The 27,111-nt window shown below is 47.3% G+C and overlaps 1 protein-coding gene across 1 annotated transcript in view; it reads right to left on the bottom strand.

The window, feature by feature from the left end:
- The window catches only part of ATP8B3 (ATPase phospholipid transporting 8B3), an 86,347-nt gene extending 59,766 nt beyond the window's left edge, over positions 1–26,581 (bottom strand). The window contains exons 1-7 of the mRNA XM_032214210.1: positions 26,326–26,581; positions 19,537–19,599; positions 15,182–15,273; positions 14,378–14,491; positions 10,699–10,797; positions 4,222–4,283; positions 1,399–1,471 (exon numbers count right to left, since the gene is read on the bottom strand). Of these exons, the coding sequence (XP_032070101.1) occupies positions 1,399–1,471; positions 4,222–4,283; positions 10,699–10,797; positions 14,378–14,491; positions 15,182–15,273; positions 19,537–19,599; positions 26,326–26,581 (759 nt within the window). The remainder of the gene's footprint in view (positions 1–1,398; positions 1,472–4,221; positions 4,284–10,698; positions 10,798–14,377; positions 14,492–15,181; positions 15,274–19,536; positions 19,600–26,325) is intronic.
- Positions 26,582–27,111: the final 530 nt, after the last annotated feature.

The raw sequence follows: 27,111 nt of genomic DNA, 5'->3' as shown, positions 1-27,111 counted from the left end.
GCAGAATGGTGAAATTCATAAAAGTGCAAATATTAAATGATTCCAAAATTATGGTTCATGTGTTGGTAGGAAATGAAAAGTTAGGTAAATTCAAACTGAAATACCAGAGCCACTTTGATGTAATTGTTAAGATGCTGGCCTAGAAACTGGAATGCTATGACTTGTAGTTCCATTTTAGGTATGAAAAGTGATTGGGTGACTTTAGGCCAACCAATTACCAGGAGACAGGGAGTTCTAGTCCCATTTTAAGCATGAAAGCAATGGTAGGATTCAAATACTTTAACAACCGGTTCTCTGCCCTAATGACCAGCTGGGTAGATGTGGCTCGATGGTCATGTGATTGGGTGGGCATGGCCAACTCAAGGTCACTCAGGTCGATGGGCGCTTTGCCTTAGCTGTTACAATGTAATAAGGGTTAACCGGAGAGACAGTTTCTGTAAGCAGGTTTAGGCTAGAAGATTAGGCTAGAAACAACACCAGAATGTTTCCTTCCTGCCTTCCTTACAGGATTAGCCCTGTAAAGTGGGGGGGAAAAAGAAAATGAGATTTCTTCCAACAACCGGTCCTCCGAATTGCTTAGAAAGTTAACAACCGGTTCTCCCGAATAGGTGCGAACCGGCTGAATCCCACTACTGCATGAAAGCCAACTGAATGACTTTGGGCCAGTTCCTCTCCCTCAGCTCAACCCACCTCAACTGTTGATATGGGGAAAATAGGAAGAGGAAGGAATATACAGTATGTATTCGCTGTATTCACTGTGAATGACTAATAAAATAATAGGCAGGACAAAAATCTAATAAATAAATAAAATATTGTATTTGTTTTCCATTGCCTTCTGTGGGGAAGTTTTTTTAAACAAGATTTTTTTAAAAAAGTAGATTGTAACCGTCTAGGCTGCCCTCCTGGATGGATTTCATGATTTCAGGTCCAGTTATACACAAAACAGCATCACTGTGCAAACGATGGGAAGCATGTTAAAACCTGCCCTTTCCCACCAGCAATTTCACAGAAGCCTCTATATATGACAAAAGACATTCCCTTCCAACCACTAGATCGAATCTAAAGATGGAGATTTGCAAACACAATTTTTTTTTTCCAAAACTCCGCTCTTCTGTTCTGAACCGAAATGGAGCTGCCACAATTAGAAGAGGCAGCAGATTCTTTTAGGATCTCAACATTTTTAACCACCATCTCACCAAAACAATTTTGTTTGTTCAGTGCATAGTAAAGGAAATTTACTACGCCTCTGATCCTGGTCTTCCATTTCAACCTGGGCAACTTGCTGGAAAAGCAAAACGGTGCTGATAGAAGCTCAACCACTTTTGATTTTGTCTCTTGAGAACTTAAATTTTTATTCTGGGGCAGCCTTGATTAAGAGAGGAAAAGACAAATTCTTACCGGTACAAAGCTATCCTTGCGGAGGCAAACGATATCACCCACTTGTATATCACACCACTTCATTTTGCAGAAACTGGGAATATGGGAAAGATAATAGATAAGAAAAGTTTGGTCTAATGGTTAAATCAGCGGGCTAGAAAGCAGGAGATCGCAAACGTCTGTAGAGATTCTCAATCATTCAGGTCATGGCTGACCCAAAGGAGCTTTTTCAGGAGACAATTGGACTGTTTTGTTTTTTCTTTGAAGACGTTTCGCTTCTCATCCAAGAAGCTTCTTCAGCTCTGACAGGATAGCAGGGAATGGAAGGATTTATATTCCTTGCAGACAGCTGGTCATTTGCACCCTTTTGGAGCAGGGGTGTCAAACTCAATTTCATTGAGGGGCACATCAGGGTTCTATTTGACCTTGGGGACAGTGGAGTGGGCGTGACCAGGATGGACATGACCAGCTCAACATCACTCATGTTGGGGGCACCTGTGGTGGCCCCAGCACTCTGCCAGGAAAAATGGGCTCCCGAGTTCCGTTTTAGGCTGCGACGGCCTCCTGAAACCCTCTGCCAGTGAAAATGGAGTTTGGGAAGACCGCATACAGCCCTCCCAAGTTCCATTTTCACTGGAAGAGGCACTACGGGCCAGTCCTTCGCTGTTTCCAGGGCAAACCCACAGGCTAGATCTAAGCACCAGATCCGAGCCCCGGGCTTTGAGTTCGACAGTCCTGTTTTAGAGGGTCGTTGAAGCACTTGGAGGTTTATCTGTGTCCTCAGGGTCATCTGAGTGCTGAGTAATACTCCTGGTTCCTGAAGCCTGCAATTTGGTTCCTGTAATGCTCTATTTCCAGAGGAAAAATTGCAGACTAGAGGAACTAGGAGCATTAACTCAGGTGACTCTGAGGACACAGATAAACCTCCAAGTGCTTCAATGACCCTCTAAAAGAATGCAAATGACCAGTTGTCTACAAAGAGTATAAATCTTTCCATTCCTCACTATCCCTTCAAAGCTTCTTAGCTAATAAGCGAAACATCTTCAAACAAAAAACAAGAAAGTCCAATTGCCTCCTGAAAAAGCACCTTTGGGACAGGAGATCGCAAGTTCAAATCCCACCTTAGCCATGAAAACCAGCCGGGTGATTTTTGGCCAATCACTCTCTCTCAACCCCACCCCACAGGGTTGTTGTTGTGGGGAAAATATGAGGAGCAAGGTGTGTTGGATATATTCACCTCCTTGAGTTATTTGTAAAAATAATAAAGGTGGGATACAAGTTAATAAATAAATACAAATAAAATAAATACATCCACTTTGTGGGACCAATGAAAGGATTTGTGTCAATAGACTAAAAAGAAGGAAAGAAAGAAGGGTAACTTTTTTTTTAGCAAATGCCACTCTCAAGAACGATTGGAGAAATGGCAAAACTGACTGCTTTGATTAAAGAAAAATCTTTATCAAGGTTTGTTTCCACCTGGAAACCAACTCTTGGAATTTTTGACCGAAACTGGAAAAAATGAAATTTGGGTTTTGATGATTAATATAGTACGTTTATGGTGATAGAGATACTGTTTGTTATGGTATATTGTAGTTCAAAGGGGCATTGATTTAAGGAATTTTTATCTCTATCAAAGAAAGACGGAAGATCCTTTTTTAAATAGTTTTTTGTTGTTCCTTGCACACTGTAATGTTTTTTTTTTTGCTATCCCTTTCCCCTTTTCTAACTTCTTTTCTTTTTTCTTTGTATGTATGTATGTGTGTGTGTGTGTTTATTAAAGTTTTAAAACTGGAAAAAGTTTTAAAAGAGTTGTTGGAGAATATTCCCCCCCGCCACTCTGAAGAAATTCACTCCAAGTTGCCCTCATGTTAACTTTCCCTACTATAGTTGTAAATGAGCAAAGTCACGGGTGTTCTTTGGACACACCTTGGACACTGTAGGAAAATTCAACCCCAAGTTCATTTTTGCCAAGCAAGCATTTTGAGCATGAAATGTGATATTGTGAGAGATAAAGGCCCACAGATCTCCACTCTCCCTGTTTCTTGTGGTTTGCTTGGGCGTTTGCTATCTGATGATTCAGTGCCATTGGAAGAAGTAATAATGATCAAGTCAATCAAGCCATCTACTTTATCAGCCCTGGAGGTGCAGTGGTTAGAATGAAGTATTGCAGGTTAATTCTGCCCACTCCCAGGAGTTCAATCCTGACCGGCTCAAGGTTGACGCAACCTTCCATCCTTCTGAGGTCATTAACATGAGGAGCCAGATTGTTGGGCACAATATTCTGACTCTGTAAACTGCTTAGTGCTGTAAAGGACTATGAAGCAGTATATGTCTATTGTCTATGGAGATTCTCAGTCATTGAGATCATGGTTGTCCGAAAGGTGCTTTTTTCAAGAGGCAACTGGACTTTCTCGGTTTTCTTTGAAGACGTTTCACGTTTCATGAGAAGCGAAACGTCTTCAAAGAAAAACCAGAAAATCAAGTTGCCTGTTTTAAAAAGCACCCTTGGGATGTCTAAGTGCTACTGCTATCTTTTTTGGGTGATTCCCACCAATCGCCAGTCGGGTAGAAGATCGCATCCCAATTTTTTCAGAATGAAGCCATGGCTACATATTATTCTAATATGGATCTTTTGTCAATGCCTTGACGATCTCTGTATTTGCCCCATGAGTAGCTATCCCATTCCAGGAAGCCCATTACTAGGAATAACTTCCAGGAAGAATATAAGCATTCAAAAAAGTATTAGTGATCCCCTGTTCTCCGACTTTACGCTCTTACTTAAAAGGATAGTGCTTCTCAAAGGAGATTAACGTGTTTCTGAAAGCATCTCCCCGGTTGGCTTACCTTCCACCTGTCAAGATCTCACAAGGGCGGTTGTTGATTTCACCATCACTTCGGTGTCGTGCCTGCGAAGCAAAAAAAAAAAGAATGAATGAAATGCATTGGTACACTGGGCTTCTGTTCATCCAGAACGGCATCTAATCCAGGGTTTCTCAAACTTGGCAGATGTGTAGACTTCAGCTCCATGCCAAGTTTGAGGAACACTGTTTTAATCCAAGATCAAACGTTGCCAGCCCTCTGACCAGAAACTCTCATCTTACATTTCACCAAAGGTGGAATGTGAAATATTTCCATCAAATCTAAGGTGACCAGACATTCCGCTTTTGGCGGGACACACCCGCTTTCCAATGCATTTTCCCGCGTCCCGCCCGCTTTTTTAAAAAGCACGCTTTTTTTGGCGCTCGCAGCTCCCGCCCATCAGCTGCTAGCTTGCTGGGCTGGCTCATCGTTCTGTTCTCTATCCTACCTCCTACCTACAAATTTAAGCCAGCCCAGCCTGCCGCTCACAGATTGGATTGGCCTGGACTCCAGCCAATCAGTGAGCTGGCTGGGATGGAAAACACCGCGTGCTTAAAGTTTTCCATCCCAGCCAGCTCACTGATTGGCTGGAGTCCGCTTAGCATGCCGCATGAGTCCCCCGCCCATCCGTTGCCGCTCGCATGGGCGGGGTAGCGTAGCGAGTGAGCGGGGAGCGAGCTCGCCTTTCCAGCTCCACTTCCGGACAAGCTGTGGAAAAACCTCTGCGAAAAGTGCCACCTGGGGCCGCCGCTTCTTCTCCGAACTCAGAGTAAGTGACGGGCGGGGCGAGTGAGGGGGGGTGGCGGGATCGCCACCCGCTGCACTGCAGCTGACTCACCCCGGGCCGGGCGGGCTGGGAGGCTCTGGGCGTCCGGGCGGGAAGAGCACAGAGAAAGGCAGAGCGGCGCTCGACGCAACTCTGCTATTTCTGCTGGAGGAGTCCCTAGATAGGGAAGGCGGGTGGCGAGGCAGAGCAAGGGAGCGCAAATGGCGGATCCCGGGCTCATATGCAGAGGGAGCTCTCCAGGCACAGGAGCGCTGGAAAAGTGCTCCGCTCATGCACCCACCGGGACGGAGCACGCTCGCTCCAGCCCTGCCTGCCGGCACGACTTTGAAGTGTTGGCTTGCCGCTTGCCTTCCACTTCGGCCCGCGCGGAAGGCAATCCAGCCCTTTCAAAGTCATGCCGGCGGTTTAGAACTCGCCCGCCATTCAGCGAAAGATGTTTCGCTGAATGGCGGCCGAGGGGCACGCTAAAGTGCCAGCATGAGTTTGAAGGGCTGGCTTGCCGCTTGCCTTCCACTTCGGCCCGCGCGGAAGGCAATCCAGCCCTTTCAAAGTCATGCCGGCAGTTTAGAACTCGCCCGCCATTCAGCGAAACATCTTTCGCTGAATGGCAGCCGAGGGGCACACTAAAGTGCCAGCATGAGTTTGAAGGGCTGGCTTGGCTTCCATGTCGGCCCGCGTGGAAGGAAAGCCGCACTTCAAAGTCATGCCGGCAGTGGGAAGCCTTTGCCGGCCCGATACCAGCTCTGAAGTTGCTTTCCTTTCTACTAAAGCCCCTGCTCAGCAAAGCAAGTCCGGGGAAGTCCTTTGAGCCGGCTAGAAAAGGTCTGCCACGAACTGGGAAGCTGACGCACCCCCCTCCTCTCTGCCCCCCCTCTGCAACCCCGGATACCCTCTGCCGCCGTGCCTGAAGCATGGGAGCGCTCACCAGCCGGCAGAACGCCGGAGTGGAAGAGGTGGATGTCCCGTCCAATTCCCTCTACAGATACCCCCCAAAATCTGGTAAGACGGAGCAAGCGGGGGGGGATATGCGAAAGGTTTGCGGGGAGTCCCGCATGGCAGGGTTTTGCGTGCGCTCCGTACTCTGAGTTGAGGGAATGGGAGCAGCGGCTGCAACCCCAGAGTTCGGCTAGGCGAGAACTTTAAGGCGAGCGGCGGGACGGACCCTTGCTGTCAATCTCCCCCCGCCCTTGTGCCTTTTCGCAGCCGTCCCATCGTTCTCCCGCCAGTGGGGCTGCTCCTGTGATGTGGTCCCCCCCCCCGTGGCTGCGAAGGAGTTTCCCGAGAGTTTTAGAGGGTCAGGAGTACGACCCTCATTGCAACGTCGCCATTTGCAAGCTCTGGCTGCTTGGGAGGATGGTTATTTATTTATTTTTTTCTTCTTCCTTCCGCTTTCTTGCCAGCTTGCAAGGATTGTGGTGGCGGCTTGGGTGGAAATAGTGACATTCGTGGCATCGCGCTTGGGGTTAAAAACTGCTTTTCGTTCGCGGCAGCAACTGCTCTTTGAGAATTCTTGCTTGAAAAAACAGGACTCCCTCACGCGGTCCTGAATTGAGGTCCATCTCCCTCCACCCCTAATTAAAAAGCCCCTGGTAAATTCTTGCCTGTCCTGTGCCACTTGGCATGCCTGCCTGTTTAGTTGTTACTGCGCTGATTGAATTCTAAAATACCCCATCAATCTTCCGATGTAACATTTAACCATCCCCGCTGCTAATGAGAGTTCGCCCCTTCGCCCGCTGAGTTGGAGTCGGCGATGGGATGCGCGGGGTCGGTCGGTGGCTCTCTCGCTCGCTCCTCCTGCCGCGGCGCCAGCAGCAATGGGATATGCTTGGGGAAGGGACAGCCAGAACCACCTGCCCGGATTTGTGCTCCAGCCGTCGCCACCGCTTCCAGCAATCGAGACGGACGAGGGAAGCGGCGGTGGCTGGCCCCAACAACAACACGCTGTGGTGGGAAGCGAGTCTGCAAGGCTTGGTTGCTTCCCATCCGGAGGTGGCGGCAAGAGCAGCGCGTTGTTGTTGTTGGGGCCAGCCTGCTCGTCCATGGCTGGACCTTCCGTTCTTCCTCCGCACCTCGTTACAGTCGCTGCTGACGTCCGCCGCCACCGCTTCCCTCGTCCGTCTCGATTGCTGGAAGCAGTAACAAACGGCGCGTCTGCTCCGCTGTCAGCGCCCTGACAGCCACCCCGGGCTCTGGAAGAGGCAGAGGTAAAGAAGGCGGCGGCAGGGGGGGACCCGCAGTTCGCTTCCCACCACAGCACAGGCGCCGCCAGCGGGCTTGCTTTGCTGAACACGGGGGCGAGCGTCTCTCCCTTCGGCTGCAGCTTCCTTTCCTTCCTTTCAGCGCCTTGACAGCCACCCCAACCGGCGGCTACCAGGCCTCACTGGAGTCAATTGCAAAACCGCGTTCAGCGCTTTGAGGACCTGAGGCATCTTGGGAAATGCAGTTCCCTATCGGAAAGAATGGAGTAGCTGCGAATTTGTAACAACAGAAGATAATAACTTGGTGCTTCGCAGGTTACGAAATTTGCACACTGTTTTTTAAAAGTTAGATAAAGAAATTATGCTGTGAAAGCGACTAGAAAGCCTCCCCTCCCCTTCCTGTGTGCGAGAAAGGGAAGGAGAGGAAGGAAGGAGGGAGGGGGGAAGGAAAAAAGAAGAAGGGAGGGGGGAGAAGATGGAAGGAGAAAAGATGGATGGAAGGAGAAAGAATGGGAGGAGAAGGAGGAAGATGGAAGAAAAAAAGAAGAAAAAGAAGAAGGGAGGGAGAAAAGAGGGAAGGAGGTAAGAAGAAAAGGGGAAGAGAGGGAAAGAGCAGAAAGACAAAGAGGATGAAGTTGATAGGCAAGAGGAAAGAGGAAGGAAGGAAAAAAGAAAAAGGGAGGGAGAGAGGAAAGAAGAAAAGATGGAACTAGAAAGGAAAGAAGGGAGGGAGGAAAGGGGAAGACAGGGAAAGAGCAGAAAGACAGAGAAGGTGAAGGTAGATAGGCAGAAGGAAGAAGGAAGAAATAGGAAAGGAGGGAAGGAGGAAGGAACAGAAGCGAAGAGGAAGAGAGAAATGGAAAGAGCAGAAAGACAGAGAAGGTAGATAGGCAAAAGAAATGAAGCTGAAAGAATGGAAGGAGGAAGGAAGAGAAAAAAGGAGGAAGGGAGTGAGTGAGGAAAGAAGAGTGGATGGAAGGAGAAAGGAAGGAAGAGAGGGAAAGAGCAGAAGACGGATAAGGTGAAGGTAGATAAGCAAGAGGAATGAAGGAAGAAGTGAGGAGTCTCGAGGAGGGGGAAAACATTTAGTGACCAAAGTTACAATGGCATTGAAAAAAGTGACTGATGACAATTTTTCACACTTAGCGACCGTTGCAACCATTTTTCACACTTAGCGACCGTGGTCACGTGATCCTCATGGTCACGTGATCAAAATTTTGTTTGGCAACAGATTCGTATTTATGCTGGTTTCAGTGTCCTGGGGTGACCTTTTGACAAAAAAATTTTTTTTTTAATCAAGCCCCCCCCCCGCCCCCCCCCCCCCCCCCGGTCAAAGGCGTCCCTCTTTTCCAATCTGAAAATCTGGTCACCTTAATCAAATCATGAAAAGTTTATACAAAACATGCCTACAGGAAATGAGCTTTTGCAATGCTAGATAAGTCCCTGATCTTCTTTTGCCTTTTCTGGATGACAATAATTCTGTCCTGTAAGATGTGTTCATTTAGCTTTGGTCAACCCGAGAATCCCAGGGCATAAATAGAGTAGAGTTAACTGCTATATTTTAACAGTGGAGTTCTCCAGTTGAACAATGATAAAACAACTGGTGAATCACCCTTCTTGCCTTTCTTGGCTCTTTTCTTGCCCTAGGCTTACCTTCTTTAAACTTAGGTGACCCCGATAGCCAAATCGGGCCCTAGGTTCTGCCTCAGTTTACCTTCCCAAAAAGCAACCGAGTCAAAAGATAATTTAAAAAGCAGTTTATTAGAGTAACCTAACAAAGTGGGATCTCTTTTTATGAAAGAGGAGAACCTCAAGACCCATCTTACATTCCTTTTTATAGTTCACACAACAAAGAAAAAAGGAAAGAGGAAAGTTGGTTGGACAAGATAAGACACAGACATTCAGCCCATGCATTCTGAGTGGGAATTGAAGATGAAGTCCATAGATCTTAAAGTTGTCAAACTGGAAAAGGACCTGCCTCAGCTATCTTCTCAGGAAAGCATGACTCTTGAAATGACTTTTACTGAGAGACAGTGATTGCGGAGAAGTCAGGCAGAACCTGAAGTTCCTACGCAAAGCGTTAAGCTAATTCTCCTTTTTCAAACACCCCATCCCACCCCAATCCCCCAGTCCACCAGTAGCCAACAATATGCCCCAAAGGTGTTTTGAGAACTCCAAGACTTTAGCAATAGCAATAGCAGTTAGACTTATATACCGCTTCATAGGGCTTTCAGCCCTCTCTAAGCGGTTTACAGAGTCAGCATATTGCCCCCAACAACAATCTGGGTCCTCATTTTACCCACCTCGGAAGGATGGAAGGCTGAGTCAACCCTGAGCCAGTGAGATTTGAACAGCCGAACTGCAGTCAGCTGAAGTAGCCTGCAGTGCTGCATTTAACCACTGCGCCACCTTGGCTCTTAACTTGATAGCAGTTCACTCTCAGGGTGCTGCAACCTCAGTAAACTGGTTCTGGCTGGGAGGAAGCCCATCCATCTGTCTCTCTCTCCAAATTCCATGTGTTACAGCAGGGGTCCTCAAACTTTTTAAACAGGGGGCCAATTCATGGTCCCTCAGACTGTTGGGGTCACTGGACCGCTGGGTGGGCATGGCTAGGTGGTCATATGACTGGGGGGGCATGGTCAATTGAACAGTCCACTAAACATTGGCCTCCTGGGGTGTCTCTGTGCCCCGTTTTTCACCGCCCCCGTTTCCAGAACGTTTCTGCAGGCCAAAACTAAGTGAAAATGGACTGTTTTTTTGGCCTCCTGGGGTGTCTGTGCACCCCATTTTTTGCCTCCAGAACCTCATTGCAGGACAAAAATGGGCCGTTTTGCCCAATTTTTTTTTGCCTCCTGGGGCATCTCTATGCCCCGTTTTTCACCTTCCCCACCTCCAGAATGTCTCGGCAGGCCAAAATTGTTGACCTTACCTTTCAGTTCCAGCCTGCGGGGCTCACAAAGGTAAGGGTGGGCGGGGCGATGTGGGCGGGACAGCCTCTTGGTTCTGTGCAGGCTGGATTAATGGCTTTGGTGGGTCACATGTGGCCCGCGAGCCGTAGTTTGAGGACCCATGTGTTACAGCAACAGCGAAAGCCATGGAAGGAATCTAGCTCCAGCAACCTGCCCCTTCCCCCTCCAGAATGACAGTGTCCCTACGGGGACCTGACAACTGGTCTAAATCAGTGTTTCTCAACCTTGGCGACTTGAAGTTCTGTGGACTTCAACTCCCAGAATTCCCCAGCCAGCACAGCTGGCTGGGGAATTCTAGGAGTTGAAGTCCACAGAACTTCAAGTCGCCAAGGTTGAGAAACACTGGTCTAGATTGTTGAGTTGCCTTCACCCCCCACCGCCCCCCCACCCCACAGATGACTCATCCGCTACAGAATGATCCTACTATCCTCCTCCAAGAGATAACAGACACTCATCATCCAATTAGGCGGATTCCTTTGCAGGCGCTGAAAACAAATACGGTACTTACGACATCATCAATTAAATCACGGATGCCCCTGATGGAGAACAAGATACCGAGGGGAAAGAGAAGTGCGAACCAAGGCAGTGTGGAGATCTGTGGGACGGTCTGTAACAGAAGGTAAAAGGGAAACTTTACTTATTACAAAGGAGGCTTAAAGGGAGAATTTCACTTCAATACCTTCAGCAGGAACAAAGCATTCCTTCCATTTGGGGAAAGTAGAATCAAAACAGGGCACGTACACAAGAGTTCGTTTAGTGACCGTTCAAAGTTACAACAGCATTGGAAAACAAAACGTATGGCCGTTTTTCACACTTCGGACCATTGCAGCTTCCCCATGGTCATGGGATCAACACTCAGAAGCTTGGCAAGTGACTCATATTTATGACGGTTGCAGTGTCCCGGGGGCCGTGGGATCACCCTTTGCGACCTTCTGACAAGCAAAGTCAAGGGGAAACCAGATTCATTTAACAACCTTGTTACTACCTTAACCATTTCAGTGATTTACTTAACAATAGTGGCAAGAAAGGTCATCGTTGTTGTTAGTTGCAAAGTTGTTTTGCGACCCCATGGACAGCGTTCCTCCAGGCCTTCCTGTCCTCTCCCATCCTCTGGAGTCCATTTAAGCTCACGCCGACTGCTTCAGTGACTCCATCCAGCCACCTCATTATCTGTCGTCCCTTCCTTCTTTTGCCCTCTATCTTTCCCAGCATTCTCCAGGGAGTCCTTCCTTCTCATTAGGTGGTCAGAGTATTTGAGTTTCCTCTTCAGGATCTGGCCTTCTAAAGAGCAATCAGGGTTGATCTCCTCTAAGGCTGACCGGTTTGATCGCCTTACAATCCAAGGGACTCGCAGGAGTCGTCTCCAGCACCATAGTTCAAAGGCCTCAATTCTTTGACGCCCAGCCTTCCTTCTGGTCCAACCTTCACAGCCATATATTGCAACTGGGAAAACCACAGCCTTGACTATACGCACTTTTGTTGGCAGGGTGTCAACAAAAGAAAGGTCATAAAAGGGGGCAAGAATGCACTTAAAAACAGTTTGGTTAGACACAGAAATGTTGGGCTCAGTTGAAGTCGTAAATCGAGGACTACCTGTATTCTTGTTGTACAAGAAGGGCCAGACAAGTGGCAAAGCAGAGGCCTTGAGGTTCACAGGCAAATAGGCTCTTACCCCAAGGTAGATCTGATAAGATTAACTAGAATCCTGCTCTCTTCATTGATGTAGAAGTTTGTTCTACGTGGATCTAGACAGTATGGTACTCCACCAAGTTAGGGAAGCGGGCAAGGAATAGGAAATAAGGAAGTTTTAAAGGGTTACCACTTCAAGGATCCTCTGTTTTCAAAATTAAATATATAAGCTCTTTATGCTTCTACTTTGTTTGCTCACTTACAAGCTGTATAACATTGCAAAATTATGGGGAAAGTAATTCAAGCACATGACCCGACAAAACCGCGAATGTCAAAAGCGCGCCGACAAAACCGCGGCGCTAAAACCGCGATGTCAAAAGCGCGCCGACAACAGCGCGCCGACAACAGCGCGGCGACAGAAGCGCGATTTAAGTTAAGGTAAGGTTTAGGGTTAGGTTTAGGGTTAGGTTTAGGGTTAGGTTTAGGGTTAGGGTTAGGGTTAGGTTTAGGGTTAGGTTTAGGGTTAGGTTTAGGGTTAGGTTTAGGGTTAGGTTTAGGGTTAGGGTTAGGGTTAGGTTTAGGGTTAAGGTTAGGGTTAGGTTTAGGGTTATTTTTAGGGTTAGGTTACAGCGCGCTTCTGTCGGCGCGCTGTTGTCAGCGCGCTTCAGCGCTCATTCGTCGGTGCGGTTTTGTCACCGCGGTTTAGTCAGACGTGCTTTTGTCGTTCGCGCATTTGTGGTGGAACCATTCAAGCACTCCAACTTCCTAAGCAATAGTGTTGAGTCACCCTTGGAAAATATCGTGGCAACTCATGAGACGTGACAAAACTATAAATGCAATTTTCCTTGTATCCTCATAGAGTAGGATTCATGTGTAATTAAAGGTGAGGAAAAAATAGAAGCCAAAACTGGTATCAGAATAACAGAGTTGGAAGGGAGTTGGAAGGGAACTCAAGCAACAGACCCTATATCATTTCAGACAAAAGCTTGTCCAATCTCTTCTTAAAAACATCCAATGATGGAATGCCTACGAATGTCCACATTGTTGGGCAGTGTGGAGCTTCAGAGTATAGTGACCATGGCCTAGACAATATAATTACTAAACCCTCAAGCTCAACCTTGCCCAAAAGATACAGGCTGTGAAAGCGTATACCAAAATATTATTCATCTTGTTCAAACCCACATTAACCTCAAACTTCAATCTGGTAAGCACCAATACAATGGTGGGATTCAACATTTTTTTACTACCGGTTCTGTTGGCATTGCTGGGTGGGTGTGGCTTGGTGGGTGTGGCTTGCTGGGCATGGTGGGGAAAGGTTACTGCAAAATCCCCATTTCCCTCTCAATCATCTGGGACTCGGGAGGCAGAGAATTGATGGGGGCGGGGCCAGCCAGAGGTGGTATTTACTGGTTCTCTGAACTACTCAAAACTTCTGCTACCGGTTCTCCAGAACTGCTCAGAACCTGATGAATGCCACCTCTGCACCAATACCATCCACCCACATGCAATCCTTACTTCCAGCTTTCAGTCATTCAAGTTCATACTCTTCAGGTTGGGGGCAGAATGGCTGAATTTAAGTGGTGTGATTTCTCATGGAGTTGTTGTTGTTGTTTTCCTCATACCAAGAAGGCTCTAGAAAGTGAATCCAAAAAGTCAGGATGGCAAGTCTGCCAGTGAAACTGAAGCTTCTGTAATGTTATGTGAAAAATGACCTTGGAAGGCAGAGCTAAAATATGTCACCAAGGGAATGTCAGGCAAAAGGCAATTTAGCCCTCAGTAGAAATCTGGGATAGCAAGAAGCTCAGAAGAAACTTTCCCTAGATTCTGGGTTGTAAAAGAGGCAGGGGAAGAACTGTACTTTTAGACTCATAAAATATACTTTTACACTTCTACTTAGGAGGTGTCTCAGTGGGTAAGATGCTGAGCTTGTCGATCAGAAAGGTCGGCAGCTTGGCCGTTCGAATCCCTAACGCTACGAAACGGAGTGAGCTCCCGTTACTTGTCTCAGCTTCTGCCAACCTAGCAGTTCGAAAGCACATAAAAATGCAAGTAGGAAAATAGGGACCAGCTTTCGTGGGAAGGTAACAGTGTTCCTTGCACCTTTGGTGTTTAGTCATGCCAGCCACATGACCACAGAGACGTCTTTGGACAGCGCTGGCTCTTCGGCTTTGAAATGGAGATGAGCACCGCCCCCTTGAGTCAGGAACGACTAGCACATATGTGCAAGGGGAAACTTTACCTTACACTTCTACTTAATTCCAATTAGCTCACCTGGTTGTGTTTCCTGACTGGTCTATCTCATAAGGCTGACAGCTCTATCTCTTGTTCACATGTGTGATGCATGCTAAAATGGGGTTGGACTTCAGTCATGTGATTGCAGCAGCCATCTTGATTCTTCTGCCCCAAAGGATGCCATATTTTTTTAAAAATAGATTGGGAATAGAATTGCTTTAGAGAACTGACAGGTTCCTTAAACAGGTTATGTACATATCTCTATAAAAAAGTAGAAAGGTCCTAATTTTGCTACTAATCGAGAATGGAATAAAGAGCCCTCTTACCTGCAAAAGAATTATGAACAAGAAGTATACGTTAGCCATCCGGTGAAATTGTTCATACAAGTTGAGAGGGAGAAAAGTGAAAAAGTTGTACTTCGCTGTCTTAATGGCATTGGCCTGCAAACGAGAAACCAGCAAAAGATTCACATGAAACTTGAGCTAACTAATTTATTATCACGTGTACATTTTCATAAATCAAAATCCACTTTGCGAAGTGTGAAGAATGGAATAGGCAGGTATTCTTGGCAAGACCAAAGCTGAGATTTGTGACATTTTTGCCATGTTTATTTTTCTAGCAGAAAAACAGCAAAAAGGTTTAGAAATGTGAAAAGGGAGGAAGGGAGGGAAGGGGAAAGGGAGGAAGGGGGGAAGGAAAGGAAGGGAAGGGAAGGAAGGGAAGGGAAAGGGAGGGAAGGGGAAAGGGAGGAAGTGGGGAAGGAAAGGAAAAGAAAGGAAGGGAAGGGAAGGGAAAGGAAGGGGAAGGAAGGGAGGGAAGGAAGGGAAATGGAGGGAAGGGAGGGAAGGGAAAGTAAGGGAAGGTAGGGAAGGAAGGGAAAGGAAAGGAAGTGGAGGGGACAGAGGGGAGGGGAGGGAAAGGAAGGGAAGAGAAGGGAGGGAAGAGAAGGGAGGGGAGGGGAGGGAAAGGAAAGGAACTAGTTAGCTTCTGGGAGGCTCACTAAACTTAAAACAAAGAGAGACAAACACACACACACACACACACAAACAGGGAAGCAGAATATAAAGAGGGTTTGAAATCCCTAACATTGTTATTCCTCCCTCCCTCCCCTGACCTCCAATAAGACTTACTGCATATTTCCTCTTCTTCAAACACCAGAGATGCCTCTTTCGAATTTGTGCATGATACGCCCGGTTATTAGCCTTAACCACCCAGGTAAAATCTGGAAGGAAAGGACAGTAAATACTGGCCCCAATTGTGGTTGCACTTCGTGGACTATCTGTGCCGTTTTCTCCGAAAGCATGCCCTGCCTTGGCAATGGTCAGCACCATTTGTACTTCAAACTAAATACCCACACAACTTGTGACTATCCTGATCACCGAGTCCAAGTATAATCAATTGCCTTTGCAATAAAATCTGTGTCAATGAAGTTTAACTATGCATTGAAAACTACTTTTCTGAGGAGGGATCCACAGAGGTTCACCAGAATCTCAAAGGAGCCCTGGGGAGGGGGAGGGGAGGGGCTCTTCAAAAGGTGAAGAATCCCTTGCAACAACGGGAGTCTCACTGAAAGGATGCTGAGAAAGAAAAAGGTCCCCTACGTGATCATCACACAGGGTCTTCCAGAGGTGAGCTAGGTTTTTCCTTGCAGACGTTTAACTACCAAACTAGGTAACATCATCAGTGCTCCGGGTGCACTTCAAGGTGCTTGTTGTCACCTACAAAGCCCTTCATGGTATTGGATCTGGATACTTGAGAGACCGCCTACTGCTGATTACCTCCACTAGGCCAATAAGATCCCATAGATTAGGCCTCCTCCGAATTCCATCAGCCGGTCAATGTCGACTGGCAACTACCCGGAGGAGAGCCTTCTCGGTGGCTGCTCTGACCCTATGGAACGAACTCCCCGTGGAGATTCGTACCCTCACCACCCTCCAGACCTTCCGCATAGCCCTTAAAACCTGGCTGTCCCGACAAGCCTGGGGCTAAGATCTCAACCCCACCCGAATAGTATGACTGTTGCGTTTTTTTAACGATGTACTGTTTTATGTGTGTATTTTTGTCTTGTACTCCCCTCCCCCTTGGATTGTGAGCCGCCCTGAGTCCCCCCAGGGAAAAGGGCGACATATAGGCATATAAATAAAGTAATCCTAATCCTAATCCTAGTAGAGGGTGGGGTTTGATCTCGTACAGATACAGATTAACAGAGTTAAAAGGGATCTTGTAGGTCATGTAGCCCAAACCCCCTCCACCTAAGCAGCCCTTACATCTGTGATGGTGAGCCTATGGCATGTGGGCACCTGTGCCATCGCCAGCTGCTCTTCTGGTTTCCGGTGTACACATGTGCACCAGCCAGCTGGTCTTTGTGGGCGCCACAGTGGCAGAAAATGACCTGAAAGCAGTCCCCCAAACGGCCAAAACCAGCCAAAAAACAGGCCGTTTTCCAGGCCGTTTTCTGGGCTGTTTTTGGGGCCATTTTCAGGTTGTTTTTCAGCTGTTTGGGGGGCATTTTCAGGCCCAAAATGGCCCCAAAATGGCTTGAAAACAGCCAAAAATGGCCAATAAACAGGCATGTGTGCGTCGGCCAGTTGGTCTCCAGGTTTCTGGTTTGTTGTTTGTTTGTTTGTTTATTGGATTTATATGCCGCCTTTCTCCCAAAGGACTCAGGGAGGCGTACAACATTAAAAAAAAACACATATTACAAAAGTTAAAAAGGAAATTAGATAGAGTATCCAAAAACAAACCCCAATTAATATCAACAATAACATTTTAAAAATTAAATTAAAATTAACAATTAAATCAATCCTTTATTTTATTTTGTTCAGGCCAGGCCGGCTTGCTGGAAAAGCCAACTTTTTAGGTCGCGTCGGAAGGACCGGAGGTGCTCTGGCGTGCACACGCACGGACTTTCATGCACATGCATGCATGCTCCAGTTTGCGCACTCGTGCCAAAAAGTTTCGTCATCACTACCCTACACCATTTTTGACAGATGGCAGTCCAGTCTCTTCCTGAAAGCTTCCAGTGATGAAGCTCCCATAACTTCTGAAGGCAACTTCTGTTCCATTGGTTTCTCAATGTCTGAAAAATTATCCTTATTTCAGATTGAATCTCTCCTTGATCAGTTTCCACCCATTATTCCTTGTCTGGCCTTCAGGGGATTTGGAAAATAGCTTGACCCCTCTCCTCTCTGTGGCAGCCCCTCAAATATTGGAACCCTGCTATCATGGCTCCCCTTGGTCCTTCTCTTCACTAGACTAGCCACGCCCAGTTCCTGCAACCATTCATCATATGTTTTATTTATATATTAGTGGCTTGTCGTGTCAGTGTTGGTCAGGAGTGGTCTTGATGGTTCCTTGGTTGGGCTGTTCTGTTAGCTTGTTTGGCAGTTCCTTGATTGGGGCATTTTTTGCTTCTTGATTATAATTCTAATGTGCATCTTGGTATTCGTCTCGGCTCATCTGTGTGTTGATTGCTGGTGATGAGGTGTTTTGGTCTTTTTGTTTTCTTTTTGGCTTTTTGATTGCCTCCTTTGAATGGTATGTAGAAATTGTGTACGTCTATGTGCCTGTTGATGACTGTTTCGCTCAGTGGGAAGTTTAGGGATCACAAGACCTCAATTATTTGGGAACTCAGCGTCACCCCAGTCCTCCATGTGTGTATGCTGTGAGTTCAGGAGGCCTCAAAAATCATGTGTCCCCCATGGTCCAATTGAGCAAGGATCTCCCCCCCCCAACAAAATCATCTATGTGCAAATGAAGATTCCCCATTAATAGTAATATCTCATGCTTACTCAGTCTTCCCTATCCTACCCCTTCCCCCTCCAGGCATACATAACGAGCTCTCCCTACTATTTATTATTTATGCCCAGGTTTGCCTGGTGCGCCAATTGCGTCCCTACCTCAACCGGGAGGCTCTCGCAACAGTCACTCACGCCCTCGTGACCTCAAGACTGGACTACTGCAATGTGCTCTACATGGGGCAGCCCTTGAAGAGCATTCGGAGACTTCAGCTTGTCCAGAATGCAGCCGCGCGAGCGATTGTGGGTGCACCTCGGTATACCCACGTTACACCTATCCTCCGTGAGCTGCACTGGCTGCCTATCAGTCTCCGGATACGCTTCAAGGTGCTAGTCGTCACTTATAAAGCCCTTCATGGTATTGGACCTGGGTACTTGAGAGACCGCCTGCTGCCAATTACCTCCCAAAGACCTATTAGATCCCACAGACTAGGCCTCCTCCGAATTCCATCCACCGGCCAATGCCGTTTGTTGACTACCCGGAGGAGAGCCTTCTCTGTGGCTGCTCCGACCCTCTGGAACGAGCTCCCCGTGGAGATCCTGACCCTCACCACCCTTCAGGCTTTCCGCAAAGCCGTTAAAACCTGGCTGTTCCGACAGGCCTGGGGCTGATGAGTTCCCACCCCCTCTCGAATTTGTGTGGCTGTTGGTTGCTTTTAAATTGTTTTTGTATTTTGTTTGTTTGCCTGTTGTTTTTGTCTGTATTATCCCTTTCCCCTTTGGTTTGTTAGCCGCCCTGAGTCCCTTCGGAAATAGGGCAGCATACAAGTGCAATAAACCTTATAACCTTATAACCTTATTCCCCTTCTGAGCTCAGAAAAAGCCAGGAACAGGCATCTTGAGATAGCTGGAGACATAGTTGAGGGAGCCAGGTGTCTCTAACCTAGCCTACTCATGAGAAGGATTAGGAGGGAATGTGATAATTGCAAACCCTGACAAATTGTCTTCTAATATTTGAGGAGCTGTCACAGAGAAGATGGGATTGATGTATTCTCCAAAGCTCCAGAGGACAGGACAAGAAGCAATGGGTGGAACCTTGTTAAGGAGTGATCCATCCTAGAAGTAAGGGGAAATTTTTTTTTGGCAGTGAGAACAATTAATTGATTGATGGAATAGCTTGCTTCCTGGAGTTGTAGGTGATCCATTGCTGGAGGATTTGGAAAACAACCATTTGATTGGGATAGTATAAAGCTCCTACTTTGAGACGGGGGTTGGACTAGAAGACCCCCAAGGTCCCTTTCAGCCCTATGATTCTATGAGTCCCTAGCTCTGGTCCACAGATGGGATCTTATGTGAGGAACAGATCCACACGTGCCTTTCAATGAGATATCAACCACCTTAGGATCTTAGCTGGAAATAAAATGAAACAGGGCACAAAGGATTCCTTGTTATTGATTACAGTAGAAAAAAGTTTGCCAACAAAGTCTGCCAGTCTCAGCTCCAGGGAGGAAATACCAAGATATATCTCCCCAAAAATTCAAGTTTTTCAAGCTTCTAAAGTGTCGTTCCCCTCCCCCTCCTTTGGATTACATCAACTGGAGATGAAACTAAAGCTGGGGACAAGCTTTAACCTGGGGAAAAAATTACTTCAGTTATATACATTTCATGGTTCAAAAATCTGTATATTTCCCCCCCCCTCCCAAAAAATGTTCCCATCTGTGATTCTAAAAATCGCCACTTGTACTTACCTTGTCCTGTTTTAGTCTCATCCTGGTAACTCCCGAGAGACTCTTGGCTTGGCATTTTCAAATCTAGAAAGCGAAAAGATTAAGTCATTTAACCTTCCTGCAATTTGATAGCTTATCCCTTGTTGGCTATGATCCCAACAGTGGTAGGAGCTGCTCCAAGAAGTATCTGTAGCGTTTTGATTAGGATGATGGTGACTGATACATTCACCCCTCCAGAATAATTCTTGTACATTCCAATGCAGCTGCAAGGCTTATTTAGCCGTTCTGCCACCTGTACTCATTTCCCAAGCGATAGGGTACCACACCTTTCCCAACCTTGGTGCCTCCCAGATGTCTGGACTTCCACCCTTGGAGTTCTCAGCAAAGGCCAGGATGGCTGGGGAATTCTGGGAATTGAAGTCCAGAGAGCTGGAAGATTTGCCAGACCTAGAAGGGTTGAGCTGGGATGAGGGGAGATCTGGATTTAGATCCCCAGTCACCCTTCTCCCTCGCTTTGTGATGGGCACAAGTCAGTTATCTTTCAGCCTGATTGCTGTGGCTGAGAAAGCAGGGGAATCACGTGCTTTGGTTTCCTGGAGGTTGTTTGTATGTTTTTCCACCGGGATTATCAAACGGTTTAGAAGAATTAAGGCTGGGTACAGGCGGCTTAAGTAACACCAGATTTCAGTAGTGAGAGGCAGTTGAGACTCAAGAAGCAGGGAATGGGGAAACAGTTCACTTTCAAACTTTCTAGAGTTGCAAAAGTTTTGCAGCCTGGCCAGAGGAAAATCAGATGGGTCACCCAAGGGTGTGTGTGAGGATGGGGACACACTGCAAGAGCCTCTTTGGAAATACCCCTGAGTCCTTCCCACACCAAAGGGCAGATTAGGATGATAAAATGCACCAGCCTTCCTTCCCACGGGCTTAAACGGGCTCACCCCTCTTCTTATCTCTTTTCCACATCAGCAAACTCAGAAAAAGAAACTGGCACGCTGGTTCAACACAAGCATAAGAACAGCCTCACTGGCTAGTTTAATCCTGACTACGCAATCGTCCTCATTGGAGGGAATAATCCACTAGCAGCATCACAAGCCTGTGAGGGGCTGATCACCTGCCTGGGAAGTGTGCATACAAAATAACCAGGCCTGTCTGGTTTGCTAGGATGCATTCAGATGACCTATAAGGTTCAAGGATGCCTTTGGAATGTTATCTGATCGTCTGCCTTCCAATCTGACCATGGCATTTGTCGTCCTGGCCAGGAAACTTGCTTGTAAAGAATCCAGTAGTGCCATTCACATCCTTCCAAGTACCTGCAGGAAATACTGTGCTTGGTATAGTAATAATGTGGTCATCCTCCATCTCAGTGATTCTCAACTTTGGCAACTTTCAGAGGTGAGGACTTCAACTCCCAGAATTCCCCAGCTAGCAGAGCATAGCTGGCTGGGGAATTCTGGAAGTTGAACTTCCACACCTCTGGAAGTTACCAAGGTTGAGAAACACTGCAATCCACTTAACAACACACTTGGGATTTTTTTAGAATGCAGAGATTTTTCAAACTTGCAATCTGTGAGGGTGGAAAATGTTGAAACCACAGGAGGTTTCCCCATATCTCCTTCTTTAAACAGTGCAACTATCTTGTCCTCTAGTTGGAGAAATAGTCTCCTCTGAGATTATGCAGATTCCAGTGGTGGAATTAAAAATGTTTTACTACTGGTTCTGTGGGCGTGGCTTGGTGGGCATGGCATGGCTTGGTGGGTGTGGCTTAGTGGGCATGGCATGGCTTGGTGGGTGTGGCTTAGTGGGCATGGCATGGCTTGGTGGGTGTGGCTTAGTGGGCATGGCATGGCATGGTGGGTGTGGCTTAGTGGGCATGGCATGGCTTGGTGGGTGTGGCTTAGTGGGCATGGCATGGCTTGGTGGGTGTGGCTTAGTGGGCATGGCATGGAAAGGATACTGTAAAATGTCCTTTCCCTTCCTATTCCAGGGGAAGGTTACTGCAAAATCCCCATTTTCTCCCCATCAGCTGGGACTCGGGAGGCAGAGAATAGATGGGAGGGGGGGCAGTCAGAGGTGGTATTTACCGGTTCTCCAAACTACTCAAAATTTCCGCTATCGGTTCTCCAGAACTGGTCAGAACCTGCTGAATACCACCTCTGGAAGATTCCTATATTTTTTGGACCCATGTCAACATCATAGAGTTCTCTTGAGTAGGTTTAGAGAAGTCTGTCAGACCAAGGGGCAGAAATCCAGAGTGATCCAATCTGGGGGGTTTCCAGACAAGTAGTGACAGAGAGGAGCCAGCCAAAGGAAGGCAATATTGAGAAGGACGATGTGTTAAGCAGGGAATTTCTGATCAACAGAGGAGGAGGAGGAGGAGGAGGAGGAGGAGGAGGAGGAGGAGGAGGAGGAGGAGGAGGAAGAAAAACAGAGAAAAGGAGCCCTAAAGGTGAAAGGCATAAAGGTTATTCAAAACATGTTGTATCCGTTAAATTATAGAAAATGCAGTTTCTGTAAATTATAAATTAGATTTTTCTGTGCCGTATGCTTCCCAGAAACTTACTCTTCTGTTTTTAAAATCAACTCACTACTTTGGAGCATATGCATGGAAAAAATGTTTGTGAAGCAGGACCTCAGAAACCTGAGTGGACTGGGAATTATCTCTCCCAAGGCTAGAATAATAAGACCAAACAGTGTAGAACAAAACCAGTTATGCAAACAATGTAAACATGCTTCATTATTACAGGACACAAAAGTCTTTTTCATTACTACAACCAAAGCTTCTAGTTCTTATTGACTGCCAAAGTGGGGGGAACCAAATTAAAAGTAATGCAACTGTCAAAAGTATACAAAGTAAAACAGCTGTTGTTTATAAAACTTCCTAGTTCTCATAAAGGCTTTTATGGCTGCAACAGGGAAACACTATAGTATTGAAATCTTTACTGTGTGGTCTCTATTCACTATTTCTATTGTCACTACCGAAAGAAAATATGCTGCTGATTCAAAGGAGGAGGAGCAGATCATGGAATACAAGTAGTCCTGTAGTCCTCGAGTTACAACCGTTACGGAGCCTCTTCTTCCTGTGTCTCCTGCTCCAGCAGGGGGTTGGACTAGAAGACCTCTGAGGTCCCCTCCAAGTCTGTGTTCCATAGTCGTAACTAATGACTGCCATGTGACTGATCTGCTTTCACAAATTTTTTTGCAATGGTTGCTAAGTGAATCCATGTCTTTAAATGAAGTAAAGGTTTGCTGTAGTCAAAGTTTTTCTGAAAACCAGAAGTAAATGCCAGTTTTGGGCAAAACCATCATAAAACACTGTCACATGACTGCAAGACGCCATAAATGGTTGTAAATGCAACTTGGTTTCTGGGTGGCGACATGCCTGCAGGGAGGGGTGGGATGATTTTTGGAATTTTCAATCTGGGTCATAAGTACCCCCAGGTAAGTTGGAATTTCAGTTGCTAAGCAACTGGTCATAAGTCAAGGTCTACCTGTACATATGCATCAATAATAGAATTCTTTATTGGCCAAGTGTGATAGGACCAGTGGTGGGTTTCAGCCGGTATGGACCGGTACAGGTGTACCGGTTGGTGAAATTTAGCATGCCTTCCCGTACCTGTTCTTCCAGAGGCCCTGTACCGGAATGCTCCCTCTTCTGGCCTGCTCCCAACCTCCACACTCACCCCTTCTACCCAGTCACTGTTCACTCGCTCCCCCAACCTGCCTGCCCAGTTGCCGCTCACTTGCCCCACCTGTCCGCACCTGCTTGCCCCACCCACCCTCTTCCTTTGCCAGAATGGAGGATTGGGAGACGCTCATGTGGTGCATGCTCCCTTCTCTTTGACAGCCTCCTTGTTTCCAATGAAGGGGGTGGGGAATCCATGCAGTGGGAGGAAATCGCATGGATTCCCCACCCCCTTCATTGGAAACGAAGTGGCTGTCAAAGAGAAGAGAGCAGCGCGCGCCACATGGGCTTGTCCAACAGCCGAATCCTTGCCTCCTGTTCCTTCTTTGGCTGTTGACCAAGCCTCGTGGTGCGCACTGCTCTCTTCTCTTTGACAGGCACCTCGTTTCCAATGAAGGGGATGGGGAATCCATGTGATTTCCTCCCACTGCATGGATTCCCCACCCCCTGCATTGGAAACGAGGAGGCTGTCAAAGAGAAGGGAGTGTGCGCCATGTGGGCTTCTCCCAATCCTCCACAGCCGGGGTGGGCGGGCAAGGGGAGCGAGCAAGCGGTGACTGGGTGGGCAGTTTCATCACATTTTCCAAGTTGGCCACGCCCACCCAGTCACATGACCGCCGAGCTACTCCTACAAAACAGGTCACACCTACAGAATAGATTTGAAAATTTTTTGAAACCCACCACTGGATAGGACACACAAGGAATTTGTCTTCGGTGCATAAGCCCTCAGTGTACATCAGTGGTAGTCAACCTGGTCCCTACCGCCCACTAGTGGGCATTCCAGGCTTCATGGTGGGCGGTAGGGGTTTGCTGTAACTCTGCTTTATAAATTTCATAAAGTAAAGTTACTTCCTTACTTTATAAATCACCATTACTGTGGAACCGGTGGGCAGTTAGAAAATTTTACTACTAAGAGAGATACAAAAGTGGGCGGTAGGTATAATAAGGTTGACTACCCCTGGTGTACATAAAAGATATAAGTGATAAGTCATGATCATAGTCATCATAAATACACTCATCATGAATCATAACATACAACACTTAGTGATAGTCATTCAATTGGCATCCTTCAGTCTCAAAAGACAATTCGAGAATGGCAATCCCTTCCACACAGAGGGCAGATACATTCTGTCCCCTGCCCAGCCTGCACAATCTGCACAATCTCCATTCCCTCCTGATCAGTTGGGACTCGGGAAGCAGAAAGTACATGGGGGCGGGGCAGGGCTGGGTTTCGACCGGTTCGCACCGGTCCCTGCGATCCGGTTGGTCGCCGAACCCGGAAGTAAGTAACTTCCGGGAACGGCGAAGCCCCCCCCCCGTGCCCGTGGGCGCACGCACACCCGCGCCCGCTCCTTACCCGGTTTTTTCAAATTTCGCGCTTTCCACGCATGTGCAGAACGCCTGCGCGATCCTCCAGGAGCAGCTGGAGCATCGCGCAGACGCTAGTACGCATGCGTGCACGTGCGCACCGCGTGCGTGCGCAAGGACGCCGCGTGCATGCACGCGCGCACCGCGTGCGTGCGTGAGGACGCCACCAGCCTCGTTCCAACCGATCCGGTTGGAACGGGGCGAGAAACCCACCCCTGGGGCGGGGCCAGCCAAAGGTGGTATTTACCGGTTCTCCGAACTACTCAAAATTTCCGCTACCGGTTCTCCAGAACCGGTCAGAACCTGCTGAATACCACCTCTTGTTTCAGATCACTAGAGAAATAGCAGCGGTGTCCCAAAAGTCACAATGGCAGCTGTGGCAGTGTGATTGAAGCTCCACCTGCATTTTGTGTGAAATGTGACTGCCATCTTGCCTTTTTTACCATACCTTGTATGGAGGGGTGGGCAACTATAACCACTTTATGACCTGTGGACTTCAAGTCCCAGAATTCCTGAGGCAGCAACTCATTTTACCCATTTTACAACCCTTGCTAACCTCCTTTCTCCTTTCCAGACCTATTTTCTCCTTCCCTTACTTTCCCTTTTCTCTTTCCTTCTCCTTCCCTCTCTCTCTCTTTCTGTCATATGAAAATTTAATAATTGTATTTTCAAACCCCTCTTTTCTTCCCCCTTGGAGGACAAAGTTTTGTGTTCTCACAACTTATCCTTAAGAGATGTCTTAAGCTGACCCCTCTCTCCCTCCCCTCTCCCTCTTTCTGTCTCTCCCTCATTTTCTCTCTCTGTCTCCCCTATTTCCCTCCCTTTCTCTCTCCCTCCCTCCCTCCCCCTCTCCCTTTCTCTCTCTCCCTCCCTCCCTTTCTCTCTCTCCCTCCCTCCCTCCCTCTCTCCCTTCCTTTCTCTCCTTCCCCTTTCCCTCTCCCCCTCTTTCTCACACGCACTATAGTGGGAGGCTTTTGCAATACAATTAGATGGCGAGGTTGCTTTAGCATGTGCTTATCAAGGTGAAAAAAAATCTGTAGGAACCCCCCCCCCCCCCGCCATCTTCCTTATGTTAGGAATCTTCTTGGTAGCATCCCTGATTCTCAACAATTTTTGCATCCAGAAAGCATGCCTCATTTTGAGGCTGCTCTTACAGGCACTTATAAGATTTGACACTTGAAATCAAAAGTGCTTGCTTTTTGCACCTTTTAAATTTACATTTCCAGCTCTTTAACGTCTCCAAACCATTATCAACAAGCCCTGCTTGGCCCTGCCCCCCACCAAATTCCTTTCAGTTCTCCACAATTAACTCTTGAAAATGCCGCCCATATTTCGCTGGTTTTGGGACTGCCTCTTTGCCTCAGCCTGCCGAACAAGTGTCTCTTCAAATTGGAGGGGGCCATGCTGCGTCTTTAGCTTCCAAGCTGAACGATCAGAGGTCAAGTTTTCCCAGCTGTTAATGTCCATTCCCAGGGCCTTTAGATCCCTCTTGCAGACATCCTTATATCGCAGTTGTGCCTCCCTCTGGGGCGCTTTCCCTGCACTAATTCTCCATACAGGAGATCTTTCGGAATCCGACCATCAGCCATTCTCACGACATGCCCAAGCCAGCGTAGACGTCGCTGTTTCAATAGTGTATACATGCTAGAAATTCCAGCACATTTCAATACTGCGCTATTTGGAACTTTGTCATGCCAGGTGATGCCAAGGATACGTCGGAGACAGCGCATATGAAAGGTGTTCAGCTCTCCAAGACTCACTGCAGCACAAGAGTGTGCTCAGGACGCAGGCTCTATAGACCTGGATCTTTGTATGTTCCGTCAGCTTCTTAATAAGCCACAGTCCCTTTGTAAGTCTGGAAAATGTGGTGGCCGCTTTACCAATGCGTTTATTCAGCTTGGTATCTGAAGAGAGAGTGTCGGAGATAGTTGAGCCAAGATACACAAAGTCATGGGCAACCTCCAGTTCTTGTGCAGAGATTGTAATACAGGGAGGGGAATCCACGTCCTGACCCATGACTTGTGTTTTTTTCAGGCTGATTGTTAGTCCAAAGTCTTGGCAGGCCTTGCTCAAACAGTGATAGTCATCGGCTGCCTAATAAGCCATCAACATAAATCATACTAGGAAACTAAATAAACAGTATAAATCATAAAGACACAAGCAACACAGCTGTAGTCTTAAGTAGAAAAGGAAATGGGTAATAGGAAAGTTGCAAAGAATAATACTAATACAATCTTAGTAAATATTTGACAGTGTTGTGGGAATTAGTTGTTTAGCAGAGTGATGACATGCGGGGGGACGACGACTCCTTGTGTCTAGTTGTTCTGATGTGCAATGCCCTATAACGTCGCTTTGCACTGATTCGGGTAAACCAGAAGTGGTGGTGGTGGTACAAGGCTCCGCCCACCCACCCAGGCATCATCATGGACCTTCTGCATGCGCGCTCCCGCTACCAAACCGGTAGTGAAGATAATAGGATACCATTGCTGGTCTGTAGATATTTTCACAGCCCTCTTTTTTAAAAAAAGTTTTTTTAATTTTTAATT

The sequence above is a fragment of the Thamnophis elegans genome, chromosome 1, assembly GCF_009769535.1.
Source record: "Thamnophis elegans isolate rThaEle1 chromosome 1, rThaEle1.pri, whole genome shotgun sequence".
In the NCBI taxonomy this organism is placed as follows: Eukaryota; Metazoa; Chordata; class Lepidosauria; order Squamata; family Colubridae; genus Thamnophis; species Thamnophis elegans.
Note: the sequence above shows the minus strand (reverse complement) of the source record. Positions and strands in the feature narration are given on the sequence as shown.